This window comes from Vombatus ursinus, unplaced genomic scaffold (genome assembly GCF_900497805.2).
Source record: "Vombatus ursinus unplaced genomic scaffold, bare-nosed wombat genome assembly UNPS02014793.1, whole genome shotgun sequence".
NCBI classification, from domain to species: Eukaryota; Metazoa; Chordata; class Mammalia; order Diprotodontia; family Vombatidae; genus Vombatus; species Vombatus ursinus.
Genome location: NW_020954571.1, coordinates 5,962,363 through 5,976,457, shown reverse-complemented (window position 1 = coordinate 5,976,457; position 14,095 = coordinate 5,962,363). Strand labels below are relative to the sequence as shown.

General features: G+C 37.4%; 1 protein-coding gene across 1 annotated transcript in view; it reads right to left on the bottom strand.

Moving 5' to 3' along the window:
- Window positions 1–726: 726 nt before the first annotated feature.
- ABO (ABO, alpha 1-3-N-acetylgalactosaminyltransferase and alpha 1-3-galactosyltransferase) overlaps window positions 727–14,095 on the bottom strand; it is a 15,907-nt gene continuing 2,538 nt past the window's right edge. The window contains exons 3-5 of the mRNA XM_027869643.1: window positions 12,545–12,640; window positions 7,310–7,444; window positions 727–1,714 (exon numbers count right to left, since the gene is read on the bottom strand). Of these exons, the coding sequence (XP_027725444.1) occupies window positions 1,024–1,714; window positions 7,310–7,444; window positions 12,545–12,640 (922 nt within the window). The 3' untranslated portion in view covers window positions 727–1,023. The remainder of the gene's footprint in view (window positions 1,715–7,309; window positions 7,445–12,544; window positions 12,641–14,095) is intronic.

Genomic DNA, 14,095 nt, shown 5'->3' with positions numbered 1-14,095 from the left:
ACAGAATAAAAGGAAAGCAGGAAGGAAGAACTGAGGGAGAGGCTTGCTTCTGAAATCATCTCACTGGGTGTACCTGGCATGTCACTTCATTCTCTCAGCCTCAGTTTCCTCAACTGTCAAGTGGTGATAATAATTCCTCTTGCATTTGCCTCAAAGTTTCAACAGAGTTAATGGATGCAAATGAACTATGCAAATGAAAGTATTCTTTAAAATGTGCCCTATCTCTTCAACACTGTGCAAAGTAAGGGAATGTGTCATAATTCCATACACCTTTCTTTTGGAAACAATAATTCTCATTTATAACCACTAGATTCTTCCTCTCCCCCCCATTATATCATATCCATTTTGTATATGCTCCTATTCATACACATTGTCTCCTTCAGTAAAATGCAAGTTTTTTGAAGGCAGGGACTGTTTCATTTCTATCTCTGTATGGCCATATACAAGCACAGAACCTAACACAGAGTAGGTGCTACATAAATGCTTGTTGATTAATATAATAGCAATAATAACATCTAGCATTTATGTAACATTTTATGGTTTGCAAAGTACTATATATGTGTATACATGTATGTCTACATATACACATATATGCCCTTTTATATATTTATATATAAATATATGATGCTTATATATTTATATATAAACATATATTGTATGTAAAGTGCTTACATGTAATATATACATACATGTGTATATATATATATATATATGTATATATTCTGATCCTCACAACCCTGGGAGGCAGGTGCTATCATTATCCTCATTGTATCAGTGAGGAAACTGAGGCTTAGAGAGGTCATATGATTTGCTGCAAGGTCTCAGAACTAGTAAGTGTTGGAAGCAAGATTTGAACTCAGGTCTTCCTGATTCCAATACTCTTTGAATTTATCACACTAGAGTCAAAGAACTGCTTTCAAATTAATTTCAGCTTAGGCTGGGTTATAATTGACTTCTGGGAAGGTGTTGGCTTTACTGTCTTTAAAATAATCCCTCAACAACTCCTTCATAAGAAGAATCCTTTCATTTGTTCCGAATCTCAGCATGGTTCTTTGGCACAGCCACATACCTCAGTTTCCTGAGGAAGGCTGGCCGCCCTAGTAGCTGCTCATCCCACAGATATTCTGGGGAAAGGACTTTGGTGGGTTTGTGAAGAAACAGATATTTGTTTAAATAGCTCTCATCATGCCACACTGCCTCAATGCCATTGCTCTTGTCTATCGACATAGCCTCGTGACAAGCTTTGGTCATTTCATAAACCTGTTGTACTTTGCCCCCAAAAAAGCCGCCAGCATAGTAAAAATCACCCTTGCCCTTGGGAATGTAGGCTTGGGATTGAGGCCGGCGTTCATAACTAAAGGACTTTTGTTGAGCTCCATAGAAGCCAGGGTGAAGGGTGCCAAACAAGTTGGAAAGGATCTCTACCCCAAGGTGATCACTAAACTTCATGTCTACGTCCATACATGCAAGGTAGTCTACCTCCTGGAAGAAGTGCTGATGACAAAAATTGCTAATCATTTCCATCCGGTGCATGGAGATATCTTGCCACCGGGCATAGTTCTGGACCACCAATGTAATGACCTTCCTTCCTTCTTGGAGAGGAATTTTTGGAACATCAGCTGGCCGGTCAGTGAACACATAGTAATTCACTTTGTATCCCACCATGAAGTACTTCTCTGCAGTTTCGAGAAACAGTTTCAAGAAGACCACATACCTAAGGGCAATAATTCCCCAGCAAATAAGAGAAAAGTATTAATTCCACAGGAATATCATAAAATACTTTTAAAACAGTTACCACTGTGCTGAGAACTATGGAAAACAAATAGTACCTGCCCTCATGGAGTCCACAATATAGTGTTTGTGTCTGTATGTCAAAAGATTATCATATAATACAATACAGAATTAGGGATGAAAATCATTTCAGTGTAGCATTAAAGACAGAACATTCAACTTGCAATGAGAAAGAGGGCTTAGAGCTTTTAGCCAAACTAACAGCTTGGAAGACAGAACCAGAAGCAATGCATGGAAATTCTCCCACAAAGACGAGAATTTAGATTTGATGTTGAGAAAACTTTCTGGCATGTAGACCTGTCTAAAAGTGGAATGAGGCATCTCAGATACTCCCCACTCCCCAGCTCAGTCCCTTATTGGAGGTCTTCAGTCAGAGGCCAAGTTAGCACTTGGCAGGTATTTTGTAGAGGGGATTCCTTATGGGATAGGGTTGTACTAGAAGGCTTCTGAGGGCCCTTCCAACTCTCACATTCAGTGATTCTTAGAAGAAAAGAGTCAAATCCTTCCTCACATTTTTACCAGGTATGTAGCCACAAAGAAATCATTGAACAGTTCTGAGTTTTTACATCTGTAAAATGACTTACAATCATCTATATCTATAAAATTATCTGAGAAATCAACCTTTAAGGATAAAGGTTATCAGGACACTCAAATATGATAATGTATGCAAATTACCTTCTAATTCTGAAAGCATTATGGGAAGGTCAGCTATTATTATTAATAGAGTTACTAATTGGGTTCTAATTGAGTTCAAATCTGGCCTCAGACATTTACTAGCTGTGTGACTCTGGGCAAGTCACTTAACCCTGTTTGCCTCAGTTTCCTCATCTATAAAATGAGCTGAAGAAGGAAATGGCAAACCACTACAGTGTCTTTGCCAAGAAAACCCCAAATGGGATCAGGGAGAGTCAAACACGACTAAAAAACAACTGCACAACAACAATAAAAATTAAGATCTAAAGAGGGGGTCAAGAGCATTATAATCTAATTGGAAAGATCAGGGAAGACTTTGTAGAATTGGTGGTATTTAAGATGAGCCTTAAAAGATGAGTAAAATTTTATCAGGCAGATATGGAAGGAGGGCATTCCATGCATAGGGAACAGTATAAGCAAAGGAACAGAGAAGCAAGAATAAATAAAATCTAACAATAGCAGTATGGGACAATTACTTGCTCAAACAATAATTCAGCTGACTCTCTTAGGGATACAATCACAATGCCCCCAGAGGAACGTATGATGTAACATCCAAAGGAGTAGGTCTCTTTTGTACTGTCAAGAAGGGAGGGAAAAAAAAAAATTGGATTACTTAGTAGAAGACATCATGCCATTTATTCAGTAAGTAGTAGGATTTGAAGCAGGAGCCTGGGGTTGCAAGACCTTACTGTGCCACTAAATAGCTACGCAATTATGATCACTTTGCTCTCTGAGGCTGTTTCTTCCTCTGTAGGATACCATCAACTTATATTTATACAGAAATTTAAGGTTTACAGATCAAGTTCTTTACAATTATGAAAGGTAGATAGTAAAAGTATTATGATCGCCCCAGTTTTACAGATAAGGAAACACAAGTTCAAGAGTGGTTTGGTAATGCAGACATGCTCACTCAGATTATGGATATTAGAGAGGAATTTGAGGTTTTTTGTGGTCAGCTGACTACACTGGATCAAGGTGTTAGATCTGAAGAGGCACTGAGAAAAGGGTTTTCTTATTACCTTGTCTTACTATAAGTGATTCCTTTTCAGGCAAAATTAGCAGAAGTACATATTTCAGTTGAGTTCTTTCCAACATGCACCCCCCTCCTCCTCCAAGTCCTTTCTCTGCTCCATTCCCAAAGCAAATGCTAGCTAAAGAAATGTTCCTGATCCTGCTCTGGATCAATTACAGAGAAAAAAAAAATGATGTCCTATCTGGCTTGCAAGGCCAGTTACAAACAGCTTCAAAGATGAGTGATTTCTCTTAGAGAATAAAAAGCCCAAATAAGCAGAGTTTGGGGAAATTCTTCCTATACCTATGATAGCTCATGCTTCAAAATAAAGCTTCTCTTGACCTGTACCCTAAGTTGAGAGCTGAAGGCCAGGACTGAATTTGTATAGGATGTCAACCACAGAGAAGCTTGAGGAGAGGTGAGCTGGAGGCAGCTCCTACAGCTCCTTAGAGCCAATTGTTAAATTTTTGGGTGAGCATTTATACCTCAGAAATCAGTAAATACTATAAATCAGGGGTTGATTTATTGTTTGTTGATGGCTGAGACTTAAGAAAGTGATGGAGAAAATATGAATGATGCAGATTAAACATTTTACCAGCACGCTCCTGAGTTGTACATTCCATACCTGTCCAAAGACATCTAGATTCCTCTTTTTTTGTTGTGGGAGACAGGGGGGTGTGGGTGGAGTGAAGCAGGTTTGGACAAGTCAGAGAATCTTTTATTTCTGTTCCATTATGTATGATTCCCAGAGGTAAAATTCTGTATGGAATATCTGTTTAATCACATCCATTCAACAAAACACATCAGGCTCACAAGAAAAGAGGCTTGCTGTTAGAGGGACTGTCTGAGTCAACTATATTGTCTGTTCACTTGTAGTGAGTGTCTCTTAAAAAGGATCCCTAACAGGCCTGGAGAGCTTCTAAAGGCTCACCTCCTCCAAGGGAACTCCATCAGCACTACTCAATAACCTGAAACAAGTGTCTGAAGACTCCTGGGGTATGTGTGATGTATGATCATTTCTGATCATCTCCACTGTCTGTTTCTGTCACCCCACCTCTCTTTTGGTGCTTCTAGAATTCATGACCTTTTCTCCAGGCTCCAACTCCCAGAAGTCTTACGAATGGTCACGCGGCTTGTTCACAAGAGGTAATGGGGACACCCTAAAAAAGCCTCGCCTGGTCATTCTCACTTGTTTACAATGGGGACAGGTCATCTAATCTGACTCTCTATTGAGCAGAGTTGTCCTGTGGGCAGGCCTGATGACCTGGCTTCAGGAGGGTACATTCCAGTTCTTGCCTAAAGGAACTCTAGCATATGTATTTTCACTATTCGCTCCAAACCTGTAAATCTTCTAGATAGATAGAGCTGGTATACTATGGGTGACTCCACTAAAGAAATAAGAAACATTTCTGGTGCACTTAAGAAGAAAAAGACAAATATTTGGAGCCTGCAGTGCTATATTAAAACAAGAGAGAAAAGGAGGAAAATTGGAACCTCTCTGACTGGCACACTGGGGCGGTAAAAGGATACCAAGATTTTGCCTTCAAAGTCTTGGTATTTTTGTATTGAATGAATTGTGTCAATACTGGAAAACTGTTCATTTATGTGTGATTAGATCTTTTAAGAGGAGGTCAACCCACCCTTAATTAATTGGTTGAAAACTCAGTTTCATGATGAATAGGAAGGTCCTAAAAATATCTGATATTTGTTGTTGTTGTTTAGTCATTTTCAGTGGTGTCTGACTCTTTATGAACCCTTTTTTGGAATTTTCTTGGCAAAGATATTGGGGTGGTTTGCCACTCCAGTTCATTTTATGAGAAATTGAGGTAAACAGGGTTAAACCTCTTGCCCAGGGTCACACAGCTAGTAAGAGTCTGAGGTCAAATTTGAACTCAGCTCTTCCTGACTCCAGGCCTAGCCTTCTATCCACTGTACCACCTAGCTGCCTATTAAGGTATCTGAGTCTTTATTTAATCCTTTTTTATTTTGATCTGAACTATAAAAGTAAAAAGAAGAGATAATAGGATTCCTAAGATTTATTGCATTGAAAATAAAGAGGCTAAATTTATGACTCCTTGACAAATTAGGCATGATTTCCTGAATATGGAATCATAAATTATAACACAAACAAAACTGCTTGAAATTTCTCTGAATTTACTGTGGATTGTCAAATTGGAATTAAATTTGAATACTTATTATCAGTCCTAGTGTAGACTGAGTCCTCCAACAAAAAAGTTGTTTTACTTCTGCTTCATTTACTTCCAATCATTCCCTCAGCTGGCTATCCAGTTGAGATCATTTTCATGATCCTATAATGATTTCTATGCCATGCGTATAAAGGGCCTAGCCCAGTTTTGGCATTTGTTTATTTTTAATCACTTAGAAACCTATATCCTTCTGATGGGGTGCTTGGGTGTTTATGTTTGGGTGCTTGTACTTAGACCCCAATTTCTCCCTAGCCTCAGAAACACTATCTCTGACAATTTCTCCCCAGCCCAAGGACACTGTGCCTAGCAATTACTCATGAGTGCGCCCCAGCAATACTCTTATCTCTCTCCTTGGTACAGTAACAAACAGTACCTGAAGGAATTACTAGTTTTAACTGACTTTACACTGAGTCATAAAGATATCTTACCCACTGGACTATCTATACTACCGCCCTACCTCATTATCTACATCCTGGACTCCTCATTATCTGTATTCTAGACCTAAGGTATATGTGTATTCCCTACATCTATTTTGTCAAACAAGACATTGACTGGAGGCAGACTGGACACCTCTCAGTTACCCCTGACCACTAGTTAACCTAGTGACATAGCAGGCCTAAAACCACACCTCCGTGTGGCCCCCCTTGTGGGCTTTTCCCAGTGAACTCTGGGTAAAACGTCTGCGCAGTAGATACAAGAAGTGCATGTTCCTTTAACAAATGACCACTCCTTAACCACTCCCTAATCCTGTCCTGAATCACCTAGTTAGCATATTTGACACATGTTTTATTATACTTTATACTATACAAACTTTAACTATATTCCTTTAAGGTTGCAGGATCCTTAAGAATCCTTGCCTGCTGAAAAGCATAACAATAAACTTTTTGCAACTTGACTTAAAGATTGCTTGAGTTTGTGAATTCATTCAGTCTTTGAGGGGTCCCAACCTCTCAGACCTCAACATTTCTACCATGATCATATTGGGAGTTCGGGGAGTTCTGTTTTTGACTCCAACACCTGAGTTCAGCCCCTCAAAGGATCATCATAGACTTCATTCTCCTACGTCCTAAAGACTATTGTGCCTGAGTCTCCCTGACAGCCTCCATTGTAGAATTCTTTACCTGTCCTTCCCTGTTTAGTTCTGAAGGTGTCAGTTGCCACTCAAGGTGGGATACTGACTAAGCTCTTTTTCTTGTTGTCCTGACTCCCCACAGTGTTCCCAGCCTTGGAGGTCTCCAATAAAGTCACAACATTCCAATTAAAGGACCATTGCTTTGTATTACTGAACCCGCAGATTCTTCTGTGAAGCCTCCATTCAGACTCAGCAACAGACCACTTCAGAAGCCTGATGCAGGGCCACTTCCAATCCTATCATGTAGGTGATTGCTCCACCTCCACTAAAGGACAGCCTTCCCTGGAACCACAGAACATTAATGCCATCCTCAAGCTTGCTCCAGATGTATGAAAACAAAAACAAAAACAAAAACATGACCAATATGGTTGGAACCAATATAGTTGAAAACAAAAGATGCATTTCCTTCTATACTGTGAAGTAATGTCCTTCTCCTCCCCCAATTACATAGGCCCTTCAGAACCCAGTACCTACTTTTTGATTGCAAATACTGTCAATCCAATGGTGATATTCCTGTCCTGGAACTGCTCTTTCAGGATATCCTTATCAAAAGTTCCATCCCAAACAATGGGTGCAAGCCAAGGAGTCAGGAGAGGGACATCAATGCGCCTATGGAACACAGAATCACAAGACTTTATTGGGGCTGAGAATTTTAGATAGCCCTTAGCTCAACCCCTTCCTTTTTTTATTTTCATATAAGCAATGGGTTAAGTGACTTGCCCAGTGTTATGTGTTTGAGGCCAGATTTGAACTCAGGTCCTCCTGAATCCAGCACCGGTGCTCTATCACTGTGCCACCTAGCTGCCCTGCATCCCTCTCCTTTTTGAGAGGAGGAAATTGAGGCCCAGACAGGGAAAGAGATTTGCCCAATTACAGGCAACTAGGTGATGTAATAGAAAGACTGTTGGGCCTGGAATCAGGAAGACCTCATCTCAAATCCAGCTTCAGTCAATTATTGACTGTGTCACCCTGGGCAAGTGCCTCAGTTTCTTCAACTGAAAGTTGAGATAATAACACCATCTAGCTCTAAAGGTTTTGGTGAGGATCAAATGAGATTATGTTGATAAAGTACGTAGCAGTGTCTGGCCCATAGTAGGTGCTTAATAAATTCCCTTTCCCCTTCCTGTACTGATGATGATAGTTTGCATGCACATAAGATTCTCTATTATCTCATTTGAGTCTCACAACAAAGGTAGGTACTATCATTATCCCCATTTTACAATAAGCTAAGACCAAGAGAGTTTAAGGGATTTATCCATCTAAGAGTGATATCACTAGGAAGTGAATGAAGCAGAATCTGAACCCAGGTCTTCATGGCTCTAAGTCATGGACCAGGGCTGTAACTCTTCTTCTAATCTCAGGTCCTTGCAGCCTAGTCTCAAATTCTATTCTCTATATTCCACTCCAAGGCTTTTCCTCCTTATCCATGTGTGGGGGAAATGATTTATATATTGTTTGGGAAAAATTATTATATTGTTGAAATCCAACTTCATGTGATTAAAGGTTTATCCACACCCTGACCTCAGTAATTCCAGGAAAGCTAAGGATGGCTACAAGGTATTTTGGGATCCTCCCAGGTTCTGGATTTACCCAAAGCATTCTTGTTTTAGGTTCCCACAACCAGGATTCATTTTAGATCTACCCAAGCTGGTGTTTTGGGTTCCCTCGTGTTTTGGCTTTACCCAAATTCTATTGAATGTTTTCAGTTTGTTGTTCAATCTTTTTTCAGTCGTGTCCAACTCTTCGTGACCTCATTTGGGGTTTTCTTGACAAAGATACTGAGGTGGTTTGCTATTTCTTTCTCCAGCTCATTTTACAGATGAGAAAACTGAGGCAAAAAAAGATAAGTGACTTGCCCAGAATTACACGGCTAGTGTCTGGGGCCAGATTTGAACTCAGGAAGAGGAGTCTTCCTAACCCCAGGCCCCACACTCTATATAAGGCACACCTAGCTGCCTGAATCGAATATTTATATTGACTCATATCCATCTCAATATACCTTGCCCTTTCTGCAACTTTGCCTAACTTTGTACATATGTCATTCCAGTGGGGCCACCCTTGTCTAAAATGTTATAATGTCAACCTTCCAGAGCTTGGATGGGGGAGAGACACACCTCCTTCCCAGCTCACTGTCCTCTACCAAACTACCTAATAAATTCCTTTGTAAAACCATTTCAGATTTTAGGGTTTGTTCTTAGGAACGACACATCCATCTATCCTCCTAGCCACTGATTCAATGAACAATTTTTAAGCATTCACTATGTACTAAACATTGTGCTAAACATTAGAGGTACAAAGAGAAAACCAAAACAGGTCCTATCCTTAAATACTGACTACTGTGGGGATTTCTTAATCGGTCTACCTCTCAAGTCTTCCCTCTCCACAATTTATCCTCCACACAGCTGCCTAAGTGATCTTCCTCAATTATAAATTTGGACATGTCCCTTTCCTACATGATACTCCCCGATGGCTCCCTATTACCTTTAGTATCAAATGTAAACCTTGTCATTTAAAAACTTTTACCTGCTAACTCCAAACTACCATTCTAGCCTCATTGTGCATAACTCATCTTAATGAACTCCAAAATACTGCTAAACTGGCCTCCTCACTGTTCTTCACACATAACATGCCACTTCTCATCTCTATGCCTTTGCACAGGCTGTATCTCATGCCTGGAATGCACTCTCTCCTCACCTCTGACCCTTAGAATTTCTTATTTCCTTCAAGTGCTACTTTCTATGGGAGAGCTTTCCTGATCATGCCTATTGCTGGTGCTTGCTCCACTAGTATTTATTTTGAATATTTTAAAATATTATGTATATGTAAGTAATTATATATACACATATTTATTTATATCCTTGTTGTCTTCCTCAACAAGAATATAAACTATTTGATTTCTCACTTTGTTTCCCTAGTGCTTGGCATATAGTAAGTACCTAATAAAACTAATGAGAAGAGATCATTTGATTTTATTCAATTAACATATTTTGAAAAAAAATACATCATACCCATGATATTGCAAGAAATTTAGCCAGAAATTCAGCTTCTGTTTAAAATTTCTAATGGGATACAAAGTAAACCTCGAAATATCATTAGTTAATATATGATTGAGATGGGGAAATCAGAATATTCCTTATTCCCCTGTGATGTGGAATCAGTGAAAATGCAGTCAGTGGTGCAAAAGAAGGCCAGGAAGGTTATGCCATAAAGACAGAGCTGGGTCTTAGTAAGAGCCAGAAAACTGAAGGAATAGGAAAAGAAAAGATTTAAGATGAAAACAAATTTGTTGCCTACCGAATTGGCATTCCAAAGGGCACAGTAGCTTTAGAGTAAGATTTTGAGGAGGGTAGGTTGAAGGAAATGGGAATATGGGATCAGGCAATGGGGAATAAGAAATAGGATTTGAATGATGACCACTGGGAGTTCAGAATCACTGGAAGAGTGACATATAACCGGTAGGGATTTTAGGATCATACTTGGTCATTATACTTTTGCAACATTCAGCTTCAATTGTTTTATTCTTGTTCTTTCTATTTATATCATTGTGTATACAGTTTTCTTGGTTCTGTTTATGTCATTTTATATCAGTTCATAAAAGCCTTCCTATGCTTTTATACATTTCAAAATTTTATAATATATTTATATATTTCACAATTTATTATAACACATGAATATTCTATTATCCACATGTACCTCAACTGGTTTAGCCATTCCCCAATCAATTGGAATCTACTTTGTTTTTAGTTTTTGCTATGACAAAAAAATGTTGCTATAAATATTTTGATGTATATGGGGCCTTTTCTTTGACTATTGACTTCCTTGGGGTATATGCTTAGCAGTGAGATCTCTGAGTCAAAGGATATGGACATTTAAGTCACTTTCTTCACATAATTATTCATTGTTTTCCATATTTTTGAGCTAATTCACAGCTCCACCACTAGTACACTAGTATTCCTTTCTTTCCACAACCCCTCCAACATTGACTATTCCCATGTTTTACCATCCTGATCAATCTGTTGAATGTGAGTTAAAATCTTGGCGTTTCAAAAAAAATTGGTTTTGCTTATTATTAGTATTTGAAGCAATATTTTATATTGTGGTTAATAGTTTATGGTTGTAAAAACCATCTGTTCATATCGTTTCACCATTTATCTATTGGGGAACAGCTTTTGAGCTTATGTGCTGCTAAGAGTTGCCTATATGATTTAGATATCAGACCTTTCTCATAGATTTTTGATACCAATTTTTTTGCAGTTGACTACTTCTTTTTTTCCTCCTACATTTATTATCTTCATACAAAAACTGTTTAATTTCATGTAACCAAAAATTTATTTTATCTTTTAAAATTTCCTTAATTTTTTGTTTGGTTAAGAACTCACTCCCTAGCCATAACTGTAAAAGATACTTTATCTGATTCTTTTTTAATTGATTATAGTATAACATTTAAGGCTTTCTCATATGCAATAAACAAACACCAGAAGCTTTTCCAATAACTACAAGAGTAAAGCAAAGATGCTCACATTCTTAGATGTTATAAGACATAGTCTAGAAATGATAGCAATAAATGAGAGTAAGAAATTAAAGGCATGAAGATAGATAAAGAGGAAATGAAACTATCTCAATTTAGTGATGATACCATGGTTTATTTAGAAAATTCTAGGGGCAACTAGGTGGTGCAGTGGATAGAACACCAGCCCTGAAGTCAAGAGGACCTGAGTTCAAATCCAGCCTCAGACTAAACACTTGACACTTACTAGCTGTATGACCCTGGGCAAGTCACTTAACCCCAATTGCTTAAAAAAAGAAAAAAAAAAGAAAAGAAAAAAAAGAATAGAAAATTCTAGTGAATCAGCAAAGAAACTAATAACATATATTAGGGCATAAATACCTTAAAACAAATGCAGAAAAGTAGGAATAGTAAATAGACCTTTTACTGATCATAATGTAATAATCAATAGCATAAGCAAAGTAACACATTAAAAAACAAACCCACAAAAATCAATGGCATTTCTATATAAGAACAGCAAAACCCAAGAGGAAATAATAGGAATATCATACTCAAAATAACCGCAAAATGCATAGAATCAATCTACCAAAGTATACTTAGCACATGTATAAAAACAAGTATAAAAATGATCCTTCAAAAATAAAGAACTTAAATAATTATGGAATATTCATTGCTCATAGTTGAGCAATGCCAATATGATTAACAATGATAATGCTACTAAAACTAATTTTTAGATTTAGTCCTATATCAATCAAACTGCCAGAGAGATATTTCACAAAGAAAAACAAAATAATGACAAAATTGATTTGGAGGAAGAAGAAGATCTAGAATATTCAGAAATATAATGAGGGGAAATAGGAAAGAGGAATACCACTTCCAGATCTCAAAATATATTACAAAGTAGTAGTCAGTGAGAATATCTGGTATGAGTTAAAGAACAGAAAAGCAGATCAATGAAACAAATTAGATAAGGAGGAATGAGAAATAATGATATTCAATAACCCAGTTTTTAATAAATCCCAGAAACATAAACTACCTTGGAACAAACTTCCTATTTGAAAACAATTGCTGGAAAAACTGTAAAGAAGTCTGACAGAAACTAGGTTGAGGCCAACAACTTATACTATATTCCACAATAAATTCAGTATGGATATATGACATGAATATCAAAGATCATACAATTTACAAAATCAGAAGACTACCTTTGCGATTTAGTTTGAGGTTCAGCCTTGGACTTTTTTTGGTGTTGGACACAGGGTTGAACTGTAGGGTGATCTTGGTGTTGGATATGAATGCTCCTGAAGGAATGAGTTAACAAGGTTAAGCTGACTAAAAAATACATCTGACAGAATATATTCCAGGAATTAGTCAGATGTCCAAAGACTGATTCCATGCAATCATTAGGGACAAGAAAGTATTTGAAGGCATCTAGTCCATAGTGTAGACAACTTCAAATGCAAGTATGAGATGTGGGCTTATTCTAATGAGGGACTTGGGGGTATGTGACTTGGATCACCCAAGCCTTGGTCAAAGAGACTTATCAAGCTCCATATTACCTGTCTGACCAAAGGGAGAATCCACATTTTCCCAGACCTGTCTGAGTAAACACAATGAGCAGGAATCCATCCATTCTCCTAAACTTAGAATTTCTTTTGTGATCTTTCATTAGATCTTAGCCAGGGTGAGGCTTTGAGCAAGATTTCCCACACTGGTTGATTTCTGGATGAGGAAGCAGAAAAGGGGAAAACCTTGATCCTAATTCAATAATTAGTCATTAATATGTGAAAGAAATAATCATTTCCCTAATAGATAATCCCTTAGCAAGTCTAATTTTAAAAAAGAAAGAAAAAAATTACTAGTATCAAAAATGAAAAAAATCAGGGATAAAGCAAGAATGTCCATTATCACCATTACTGATCAATATAGTGCTAGATGTAAGAGGTATAACAATAAGAAAAAGAAATTGAAGAAATAAGCATAGGCAAAAAAAAAAAGAAGCATAATTACCACATTTTGCAGATGACATGACAGTTTGTTTAAAAGAACACTAGAAAGTCATCTAAAAAGTTAATCTAAACAAATTATAACTTCAGCAAAGTTATAGGATATAAAATAACCCCCCACAAATCATCAACATTGCTATATATTACTAACAAAATTCAGCAGGAAGAGGTAGGAAGAAAAAATCCATTTAAAATGTAAAATACTTCAGGAGTATACCTACTAAGTCATGCATAGGAACTATATAACCACAATTACTAAACATTCTTCACACAAAGAGAAATCTAAATAATTGGAGAAATATTCATTGTTCATGGGTAGGCCAATCAAATATAATAAAAATGACAATAGTACCCAAGTCAATTTATGTATTTAGTACCATACCAATCAAAATACCAAAGGATTACTTTGCAGACTGGAAAAATTGTAGCAAAATTCATCTGAAGGAACAAAAGGTCAAGAATAGCAAGAGAATTAACAGAAAAAAAAGTAGAAGGAAAAGGAGATTAGGAATACCAGATCTCAAACTATATCACAAAGTCATAATTGTCAAAATATTTGGTACTGGATAAGAAACAGAAAGGTTGGTCAGTGGAATAGATAAGGTATAAAGAAGTAAAAGAGGTAGTGTTTGATAAAACCAAAGATTACTAGTATTGGTTCAAGAACTAATGATTCTACAAAAACTGTTGGGAAAATAGTAAAGTGGTCTGATAGAAATTAAGTCTAGTAGACCCACATTTCACACTATA